Here is an 11701-nt window from a genome sequence, read left to right as displayed (position 1 = left end):
AATTTCATAAGTTCTAAAGGGATCAATTTGAGGTGATTCCTAACATAATTTATTTGTTAATTACACATTATTCCAAAGTGGAGGTCGTGAGTTCAATCGTCACTCTTAAATAAGCAGTCTTAAAAAAAATTAAATTAAATTAAATTGAGATGATAAGCGCTGTAAAGGAAGAAGTACTATTTCACCTACCGTACACGTGGCATCCTGAGATTTGTGGGAGCTGGCCAAGGAGGAACATGGTGGTTGTAAGTTGTTTGTAATCGAAAATTGGTGGGCTTTACGCTGTCTAAAGTCAACTGCGTAAAATAAAATTTAATAAATAAATAAACGGGTGTCACTGCCAACCAAAGAGGTTATTTGCTATTTTGCTTACAAAAGACAAAGGACAAAAAAAGTAATTTGCTCAATGTTTAGTTTCACCTTTATTCTTTTCTACACATTAATATTTTCTCTCTCGTCTCATTTCTCGCACTTCTCCCATAAAATCAAATTTCAGTTATAAGAATTTTTAAAATAAAAATTGGATCTTTTAAGTTGTCGAATAATCACATTGCAATATCCTCGAAGTTGAAACTTGAAAGACGACTAGTTGTGTTGTCTAACAAAAAAGAATAAAAACGTCTATGACAACGTAGTTGCTAAATATTTGACTACAAATTATAATTATTCGGCACAAAATATCTCAATCTATCAAGATCAAGCTTAATTGATCTTTAGTCCAAATATTTGACTACAAATTATATGGCTTCATAAATTCTAATTATTCGGCACAAAATATCTCAATCTACCAAGATCAAGCTTAATTGATCTTTAGTCCAAATATTTGACTACAAATTATAATATGGCTTCATAAATTCTTATTATTCGGCACAAAATATCTCAATCTATCAAGATCAAGCTTAATTGATCTTTAGTCAATTCCGTACCAGGGCTTGTACCATATCTTTTCGACAATGGCGTGGCACGTGAGTATATTCCCTATGAATTTTAAAATTAGAAAAACACTTACTTTTTATGAGCATCTGATTTTAAAATGGACCGTTCGATCTTGAAACGAATTTTCTCCGATCTAGTATCGGTTGATTTTGCGAAACGGTCTCAAATAGTCTACTCTCAAAAATCAAGTTTTTAAATTTTTATTTTTATTTTTAGGCATTTGAACTTATTAATTTGAGCTGAACTTGTTAATATTGACAAATAAATAAACAAACATTTATGCCATTTTAGATGATTTAATATCGTAAAATTTTTAAGAAAATTAAAACTGGACAAACAAGACCAGACTGAATTGCACTGCTTTAATCAATTAAGTTTCAAAAATTTAGGTAACTAGTCCGTTTAGACGTTTGACATTGATATATAACCAACGTTTGATAAATATTTAATAAATAATCACAAATATGATGTGATATTCATGGTTTACCCATTCATGAAAGTAAAATGATGGGGTAAAAATCATTAACTTTTTTATAAATAAATATTTTGATTTAATTATTATATATATAAAAAATAAAAAAATAAATATTTATTTCAATAAAGGCATTTTTGGGGAGTTCAATTTTTTTGTAATTAAATGAAAATAGTGGTATTTGGGATATAACATATTTTTAGGAGAGGTAATAAGCCACGAGGTACTAGATATATCTATTGATATTTATAACACATGAGATACTAGATATATCTATTGATATTTTTCTTTTTGAAATCTAATGAGATATAAATAGTGAAATTACGAATATAGCGGTTTTAGGGTGCAGTATTCCCAAAATAAAGACTATTTTAAATCCTTTAAAAAATGATAAACAATTATATCTCCTTATATATAAAATTATGAACATTAAATATAATTAAATAGAGGCTAAAACAATACACACATTAAAAAATATAAACATTAAAAAAAATCAAGAAAAATTATAGTTTATAGTTCAAAAAACACTATTTTTGCAATAAAAAATTTAAACACTCTATTTTTGTGATAAATTATAAAAACAACTACCGGAAACAATTATTATCTACAAGAGAGAGAGTCAACATAATATATGCTACATCATAAAGCCCAATGATCAAAACTTGACCATAATAGTTTATTGGTTCTTACAACTCACACCACACATCACCTTCACACACTGAATAAAAAGATAACTTTGCCGAAGGGAAGCTCATAATAAAAAGTTAAAAACAAATATGAACCGAAAAACTATATATATATATATATATATATATATATATATATATATAAATATATATAAATTACTAGATTAAATAACTATACCAATTTAGGGAAACACATATGCTCATGTGACCAAGCTATTCTCCTAATCGGACCATCAACAGTCCTCACGCAATAGTCAATGTTAGAAGGCTCCAATGGAGTGTCCGATTTGCCATACGAGTTCACGCACAAGGCGCGTTTGAATAACCCGTGGCCATAATTTGGGGACGGATTTAGTTCGATTCCGACGAGATCAACATCCGTGCACGGAACGTTATTGCTACAAGCTAGCCGAATCGGCTGCACCGAAAATGTCCCGACTATTCGGTTGTATTTCACGCCGGAGATCGCCACGGCGCCGGATTGGTTCTTGCAACCAAACGCGTTCTTGTTGTCGCAATAGTATTGGTCTATCATGATCGGAACTTTCACGTCCGATACTTGTATGTTAGAAAATGACACATTTTTCACTGATCCCATTCCTCCCTATATTGAAAAAAAATAATCCGTTGAAATTAATTGATCAGTAAAATAGTCAAAGTTACGTTGTCAAATATTTTGTTAATGGCGGCATTAAATATTTTTGACAATTTACCTATGCAATTTATGACTTATAAAAAAAATAACCATAAGACCAAATAAGTTATTGAAATATGGTATTTGCATATTTTAGCTATTTTACTAAATTAAAACGAACTTTGCTATTTTGTAAATTAATTAATTTATACTATTTATATCACTCTTGTGTTTGTGTAAGAAACAATACCTGCAAGTAAGTTGTGCTACGTAATAGTAGAAAGTTTCTCTCATTTTTTAACTAAAGAAGAGTTTATGAAACTTGATAATAAAAAAGTTAATTTTTAATCTTAGTTTTTAATTAAAATAATATATCATTGAAATAAGAATGGATAATAATACTATATCATGTATTAATTAAAATAATTTTTCTATATTTATTTTAAATGTTAAAAAATTAAAAGAAATTACCAAAAAATCAAGAATTTTCATTCGTAACAAAAATATTTAGACTAAAATATACACTAATGATAGAATAGTTGGAGCGGCCTATGGTGCTAATTAACCTTGTTAATTTGTAACCATATAGTATATTAATATCAATTGCTGTAACTTGTACCTGCCATGTTTTGATCCTTACTCCTGATAGAGTGTTTTGCATTGTGACATGCTCAACATTTATATTTGAAACACAAGCAACGGTTTTGTCTTTTCCTAGCCCTCCCAGGCTGTAAAATCACGAGGATAAAAAATTAAAAAAAAAAAGTGAGTTCTAATTAAAAAAGCTACGTTAATATGACTCAGATTTTCACTAATTTGCCATGATAAATATATATATAATAATAATAATAATATGAGTGTGTGAATTATTTATACGTACCTTATGCCATGTCCAGGACCGCAACTAATGTGATGAACGTGAACGTTTGAGCAACCAGTTTGTATGGATACACAGTCATCTCCTGTAAATATATATATATATATATATATATATATATATATATATATGTAGAGAGAGAGAGAGAGAGAGAGAGAGAGAGATCAAATTAGTATATATTGTTTTCTCATTTACGTGTAAAGCTTATATATATGCTAACATAATAAGATTAAAGAAAATAAAGCGGTAAAAAAGTTGGTTATGTGAAAAGAAAGTACGTTTTTTCGACATACACAGTTTTAATGTTTGAACTTTAAAAGGCTTTTTACTAGACTAGAGTTCAATTCATCAACAAAGATGATTTTGCCTGTGAATCTCAAAGTGGAGGCACTGCCAGCTGTCGGTCTCAGTTATTAGTATATATTTATTTTTTCAAAGATCAGGATACATGTGAAGTTCTTTAGAAAAAAGCTGTGGCTACTACCTTTTTTTAAAACTTAATTCCCTAAATATTTATTTTATTTTGTATATACTTAATTTTATATTATTGTCCTTTTCTCTTTAAAGTGTTACTGATTGATATCGTTTATAATTTTCTATTTATATAACTTCATTTATAATTGTCTAAAAATATAAATTAATGAGATATATATTATTGGAATTACCATCTTCAAAACGAGCTATAATTTGTTTAACTCTCTCCTAAGATCTATGGCGCTTCACATGAAAATATAGCCTAACATCATACGGGGCTTGATTTGATGAAAAAAAAAATGAGGCTTTTGATGAAAACATATTCTTGGTGGGAAATTGACAGCAATAATACTATTTATTTGTCACTTACCAAAAATCAACTAAAACTCAAATATTGACACATTTAGTATCAAATCGGTCACGAACTGCAATCAACTCAGTTTGTGATCGATTTGATATTAAATGTGTCAATATTTGAATTTTGATTGATTTTTTTATAAGTGACTAGCAATTGATATTATTATTGTTATCAATTTTCTTATTCTTAGTATATATCTAGATATGGATATAGATATAGGTATGTAGCTTCACGTACCACAGGCAATAGTAGAGTGTTGAATTTGAACGTCTTGTGTGTTTTGCAAGTGAATGCCGTCAGTGTTGGGACTGCTCTCTGGTGAAGATATTGTGATATTGTCAACTTTTATTCCCTTTGAACTGTCAAACTTTAGGTGACACTGAGGGCTGTTTCTGATCATTATGTCCCGGACTGTGACGTCATAGCTTGAGTAAAACCTCAAAGCCTGCATGTACACATAACAACAAATTCATGATAATATTATCTTTTACTTTTTTTTTTTTATGATAAATACCAAGTGGGAACCAAAAATATAAACTAGTGATCTTACAGTTGGTTTAATGCCCGGAACTGGCTTGGATTTCTTCTGTAAAAATAAATAAAATTGAAACGTTACTAAAGTGAATACAATTATTAAGTTTAATTTATATATAAGTATATATACCATGAGTGTTGTATATTTGGGAGAGAAAAAAATTGAAACGTTACTCAAGTAAATCAAGTTATTCGTAGTTATAGGTTTTGTTGGTGATTAATTATATATATTACGTATATATGTATATATATACCTGAGTGTTGTATATTTGTGAAAAAGTCCACCAGTTAGAGCCTTGACCGTCAACAACACCAGAGCCTTGGATAGTGAAGTTTTGTATCCATTTAAAGTTAATCCATTGATATAAACTTGATTTTTCCCATGATCCTAAATTTGGAGGAGCCAATAGGGTACCATCTATCTGTATTACAAATTATAAATATATGTTTGAAAACAACTCATTAGTTTTCTATATATATTCACATTTTTAACTACCGATTAAATAATTAATTAAAGAGCATGTTTGAGAAATATCTATATATATTTACACTTGCTCCTTGAAAAGTACAAAAAATATATGGAAAAAGAAAAAACCAAACCTGAAGAACAAGTTTAGGCATACAAGGGCCTTGAAGAGTGATGGGCTTGATTAGGAACTTGTAATCCGATGGAATTTCCACTTTTGCCCCTTCATTTTTGCATTTGCATGCAGACTCCCATGCTAACAAAAGTGCCTAAAAATATTTTAATAAGGAATTTAGAATATACCTTTCATTTTCAAATCAAATAGTAACAATAATTTGTATGAGTACTATTCATACATATATATGCTATACCTTGGAATCGTCGGAGACTCCATCGCCTTTGGCTCCGAAAGACATGACGTCGAAGGTGAGAGATTGGGCCGGAGAAGGCCCAAAAGAAGGAAGAGGCGGCGGAGAATTATCCGGGCCGGACTTATGTCCATTATCACCACCCTTGTCCTTTTTGTGCTTGTGTGATTTGTGCTTTTTGTGGTGATGATGTTTTGATCTTGCTTCCACTGAAATAGTGGAAAATGTGATCACAAACACACTCACCAAGATCATTGCACAAATGAGTGTAGTTGATGAGCTCTTGTTTCTTTTCATGCTTGTATAAGATCCTTTTTGGGACTCTTATTATCTTATTAGGCTTAGAGAGTATTGAGTTCTCAAGTTGCTTCTATGTATTTTTCAAGGCTTTGAGAAGGGTTTAGGGTTAGTTATAGACGTTTGTGATGGAGTACATTACGGAAATGCCCTTTACTTTAGGATATATATTTTTTTAGTTCAATGACACCCAATTCACTTTAGATACTCACATTGCATTAATTATTTGGGTCAAAATCATGCTCAAATTTAATTACACTAATGCCCACTTCTTATTGACTCTGATGAGAATCTGATTGATTAGAGATTATAATGTATATATGGATTTAGTGACTGTGCTCTTTTTAGAAGTTGGCAAATGTATATTTAAATATACTCACTCCTTTTGATAGTACTGGATGATGTACAGAATGTTATACTTACACTCTATAAATATGATATACTTGTTTCTGGAATATGCTTGATAGGGTGTACTTCATATCTATTTCACCACTAAGTCTGTTATTTTAAGGATAAATTATACATGTAACTTGGACCTAAATAAACCAGCAGAAAAGATTTGTTTATGTGGAAAAAGAACTTTGCATATCAATATATGTGATTGTGAGCTACACACAGTATATATATATATATATATATATATATATATATATATATATATATATATTTATATATATGTGGAGAAGTAAGGAAAAGCTCGTATTGAAACCAATATTAGTATTCCCTAGAAATATAATTTATACATTATTTCACGTCTATTTTAGTTGAGCCTTCATGAGTGAGCTTTTTATTATAGAAACTAAAGTTGCAAGTCATTAGTGATTATGCACTATTCTCCATTTATTAATATCTCTCTCAGTTTTGAATTTCGGGAAAGTGTTTCGTGTCTCTTTTGATTCTAATTATTGTTCTACAAATAAAAAATAGGTGGGTATATATGAAATGTCTATAATTAGCATATATAGGACGTATTTCTAATCCATAATCTCTTCTTATGACACAATCGTTAACGAACCCAAATTTATGAATTTATATGTGTGTATCTATGTATTAGTGGATTCCTCCTACAATCTTAAGAAACAAAAAGAGTTTATTATCCTTTGTTATTTTTTAATTAATTAATTCTAAAATGACCACATAAATCAATCACATTGCATCGCGCGAGTCCTTTATGATCAAGGCCAATGAGATAACAATAGAAAAAAAAACAAGACACAAAATTAAACAAAGTTTCTAAACATGCCAAAAAGGAAAAACTGTCCACGTCGCTAAATTCTTGTGTCTCTCACTTTCATTCCCCAACTCCAAAACCAACGACAGAATAGATAGAGATGATTATGCAGTATATATGTTTTTAGGTGGTCCAAGGTTTTTTTTTTATCTTTTATTTTTATAGTTGAGGACAAATTAGAGTTGGCCATTAGCTAAAAAGTACTCTCTTCTGCTTCCATTGACATACAAACAAAAAAAATGGGACGGCAAAAACAGCCTAGTTTGAAATTACAAAGGTATCAGTTTAATTAGGTATTATTGTTGGAGAAAAAGAAAAAAGTGGAATATTCCATGTAGTGATGATCCTAGGTGTTGTGCTTTACCTTTTTTTTGCATTTCAATTTTCAACCAATAAAAAGGGAATGGTGGCTCACACGTTGTGTATTTCTGGGTAGTGGAATAAGTAGAAGAAAGAAGAAGAAGAAGAAGAATAAAATGTGATGAGAGTATGTATGGTTACACTATATACTTGCATATATATATATATATATATATATATATATATATATATATATATATATATATATATATATATATATATATATGGAAGCAACAAAGTAATATTTGTTTAGTCTGTCACTTTCTTCTTTTATATCGCACGCCTCGGTCTATGTGTGGGACAGGTCGGTGCCATTACTAAAACCTTCTTATTCTTCGTCATCAAAAGTGATAATATTAACTAAACCCTAAGGCGTTTACCCAATTCTACACCCACTTTTTTTTTTTTTTTTTTTTTTTTTTTTAATGCATGAAGTTTACAATCAGGCTAAAAAAACTCAATAGTTTTGTCTAGTGGTAATTTAACACCACCCAAAGTGAAATCATGATTTCAAACTTCAAACCTAATGAGTAAATTACATGTTTTAAGCTTGTGCATGTAGATTAATTGAAATGTGCGCTGGAACTATGTGGAAAAATGTACAAATTTGAAGATGGAAATTATTTGAATATATCTTTGAATGTTTTAAAATTTTATAAAAGTCTCATTTTTAATTCTTCAGGTTATTTTACCGTTGCTTTAAATAAAACTGTAAATTAATTAGAAAAAGTTAAGTAAAACTGTGAATATTATTAAAAAAAAAAAACTCAATAACTCTCTAATCAGCAAAGAGATATAAGTATAAAAATTGAGATATTTTCATAATAAGAATGAGACGGATGTATTCTCAGAAAAAGTTTTTAAAGTAAATTGAGTAACCAAGTAATTTTCACAATAATTTACATCTATCGTAAGTTGTTATAATCTAGTAATTAAGTTACATACTACTTTTGTTAATAAGTTGTTTGAGCGAAAAAATTGTCTTCACTTTAAAAATTTAGTGTCACGTTGGAGTAGTTCAAGTGATAATCACCTCTACAAGACAATGTTGCCCTAATCAAACTCCTAAAGAATATTATTGTACTAGATATAAACTTGTTGAAAATGGTTCTTTTTTTTTTTTTTGGTCTTGGAACTCCGTACTTATATGAGTTATGTGTCTTTCAATTATGATAAAATTTAATGTATTATCTTTATCATATGATTGAATATAGTACCGTGGAGCGTTTTGATTATGATCTCGATTGCCCATGAACAACTGGCATGAGCAAACTACGAGTAAGATTTTACACAAAAACTGAATATGTATGAGATTGAATGTTGGCTCAAGTATTAATGACTTGTGTTGTTACGTTGTTTTGTTGGCTTTATTTTTTAGTGCAAGTGGTATGGAAAGATGTCGGGTGTTATGTTGTCACTTCTGGTTTGACATCTTTCCTCGTGTGTGCAGACAGTATTTCAGGCAAGTTTCCAGTTTTGACAGATTGCCTCGCTGGTGTCTTATTGCTGAGTTATTGCCTCACTGCTGTCTTCATTACAAGATATCTGCCTCGCTGGAGCCTTCATTGCAAGATATCCTTCGCTGCTATCTTCATTGCACGAATATTCACTTTGTTGGAGTCTTTACTTTGTGATATTCGCTTGAGGCCGGGTAAGGAAACCCGAGATACCTTCCAGGATTGTACAGCTGCTATAAAAGTCATGCGCTCTCCCTTAGCAGCCTGGACGCTTTATCAAAATACCTAGAGCTCCTAGACGTGCAAGACCGGCGGATTGGGAGGCTTTGTGTTTTGATAAGAGCGGTGTAATTCCTCAAACACTATTCCACAAAGATTGAGTGTTTGTGAGATTTGGGTTTTGTGTTCTCGTGATTGAAGGTTCACGATCTGCTGAAGACTAAAGGTCATCCGAGCCAGGAGGTTGCTCGAAGGGTGGAATTGAGACGGAGCTCAAATTCAGGGGGAGTCCCTGTCTAGGTGATCACTGGTAGTAATAGTCTCTAGGTTTTATTGATTTGTTGATCGTAATCAGATATAAACCTTGTGTGTACTATTGACTACAAGATAGTGAAAATCCTTTCCACTGGCAGCGTGCCCCCAGATGTAGGTGTGTTTCACCGAACTGGGTAACCATATCGTGTGTTATTTGTTTACTGCTTTTTGTTGTTTATCCATATCTGTGTTCAAGCAAGTTGTCGGACACATTGTCAACACATTGTGTGCGACATCTTGTCTTTGCGACTAATCAGAATTTTCAATTGGTATCAGAGCGGGCACCTTGATCTCTTAGGTGGTTTCCTGTATTTTCTTTCTGATTGCCTACTATGGATAGTTCCCGAGAAGGAGGTTCTGTCAATCGCCCTCCAGTACTCGACGGAACCAACTATGGTTATTGGAAGGCACGCATGACTGCCTTCATGAAGTCCCTTGATAGCAGAACCTGGAAAGCAGTGATACACGGGTGGGAAGCTCCTGTTCAGGCTGATGACAAAGGAGTCCCTATTGGTGCAAAACCGGAAAAAGACTGGACTCGTGCTGAAGAGGAGGCGGCCCTTGGTAACTCACGTGCTCTAAATGCTATATTTAATGGGGTCGATACAAATGTTTTCAGGTTGATAAATACATGCACTAGTGCCAAAGAGGCCTGGGAAATCCTTGCTGTTGCGTATGAGGGTACCACAAAGGTCCGTGAGCAGAAGCTTCAATACCTCACAACCAATTTTGAAGCCCTTACTATGCTTGAGGATGAATCTGTTGCTGAATTCAACATTCGCATCCGAGACCTTGCCAATGAATCCTACTCTCTTGGGAAACCCATGACCGACGAAGATCTTGTTCGGAAAACTCTGAGAGCTTTGAGTCCCAGATTCAAAATGAAGATCACGGCTATTGAAGAAGTCCATGACCTCAAAACCTTGAAGTTTGATGAACTTATGGGATCTCTCATGACATTTGAGCTCTCCCTGCCCAAGACAGAGAAGAAACACAAAGGGGTGGCCCTAAAAGGCTCTATTCATAAACAAAAGGATCAGGTATACTCAGATTCTGATAGTGACATTGACGATACTATAGCTATGCTTGCAAGAAATTATAGCAGGGTCGTGAAGAGATTCAACCTGATGAATGGAAAAAATGTCTCACAAGATGTTAAGGACAAGTTTCAACAAAGATTCCAGAAGGATGTCAACCCTCACAGGAACAGTGATAGCGGTGAACGACCTGGCAAAGGCAAAGGCATTCAGTGCCACGAATGTGAAGGTTTCGGACATATTCAAAAGGAGTGTCCTAATTTCCTCAAGAAACAGGAAAAGGGGTACAACGCTACCTTTTCGGATGAAGATAGCCACTCTGATAAGATAAGTAATTTTGTGGCCTTTACTGCTCATGAGTCTACTGATAAATTTGGTGAATGTTCTCAGAAAATTGTTCTAGATGGAGAACTATCTGACGATGCCATGAATGACGCTACAATACCTTGCACACCAAATGGGTTGAGGAGTCTCAGATTCTCGACAAACAGAGTGCTCTTATTCTCACTCTGACTGAAGACAAGGAAAGGCTTCTAGAGACGATTGTGGATCTAAAGAAGGAAGTCAGTCGGCTGAATGGAGAGCTGGATCAGATGACTAAATCAGTCAGGATGCTGAACTCCGGCACCGACAGCCTTGATAAAATTCTCACAGTTGGAAAGCCTGCAAAGAACATGAAGGGGCTTGGGTATACTCACGGTGCTTCCACGTCTCAGACTACTTTTGTCCCTCAAAAGTCTGCTGCCCAGATGCCGCGAAATATGCCTTAGACATCTGTTCGTGACAAGTTCCAGAATCAGCATCAGCAACATCCTTATAGACCAACCAGGTCTCTTGTCAACAGACCTCGTTGGGTCTGCCATCACTGTGGACGTAGGGGTCATATTCGGCCATTTTGTTATCGTCTATATGGGAGGAATCTTCATCGGCATCAATCATCCCATAGGCAAGCTCAACCAAGTCGTTCCCCCTCATCTCGT

At 32.9% G+C, this 11701-nt stretch overlaps 1 protein-coding gene across 1 annotated transcript; it reads right to left on the bottom strand.

The window, feature by feature from the left end:
* Positions 1 to 2095: 2095 nt before the first annotated feature.
* On the bottom strand, positions 2096 to 6163 carry LOC149403299 (Pectin lyase-like superfamily protein). Its single transcript, XM_089609688.1, has 8 exons — positions 5809 to 6163; positions 5572 to 5706; positions 5226 to 5393; positions 4988 to 5023; positions 4675 to 4882; positions 3609 to 3690; positions 3348 to 3456; positions 2096 to 2698 (listed from the first exon to the last, which is right to left on the bottom strand). The coding sequence occupies exons 1-8, from the start codon at positions 6100 to 6102 to the stop codon at positions 2267 to 2269; spliced, it is 1464 nt and encodes a 487-aa protein (XP_089465814.1). The 5' UTR covers positions 6103 to 6163; the 3' UTR covers positions 2096 to 2266.
* Positions 6164 to 11701: the final 5538 nt, after the last annotated feature.

This window comes from Urtica dioica, chromosome 3, assembly GCF_054948205.1.
Source record: "Urtica dioica subsp. dioica isolate 48M chromosome 3, U.dioica_male_clone48M_v1_H2, whole genome shotgun sequence".
Lineage (NCBI taxonomy): Eukaryota > Viridiplantae > Streptophyta > Magnoliopsida > Rosales > Urticaceae > Urtica > Urtica dioica.
Note: the sequence above shows the minus strand (reverse complement) of the source record. Positions and strands in the feature narration are given on the sequence as shown.

Excerpts from the sequence above, each read along its gene's own strand:
- LOC149403299 (XM_089609688.1), bottom strand. The coding sequence starts at position 6,102 with ATGAAAAGAAACAAGAGCTCATCAACTACACTCATTTGTGCAATGATC. Across the intron at positions 5,707-5,808 it reads GAGTCTCCGACGATTCCAAG|GCACTTTTGTTAGCATGGGA; the intron begins GTATAGCATATA and ends AAATATTTTTAG. Across the intron at positions 3,691-4,674 it reads ACACTCTACTATTGCCTGTG|GAGATGACTGTGTATCCATA; the intron begins GTACGTGAAGCT and ends ATATATTTACAG.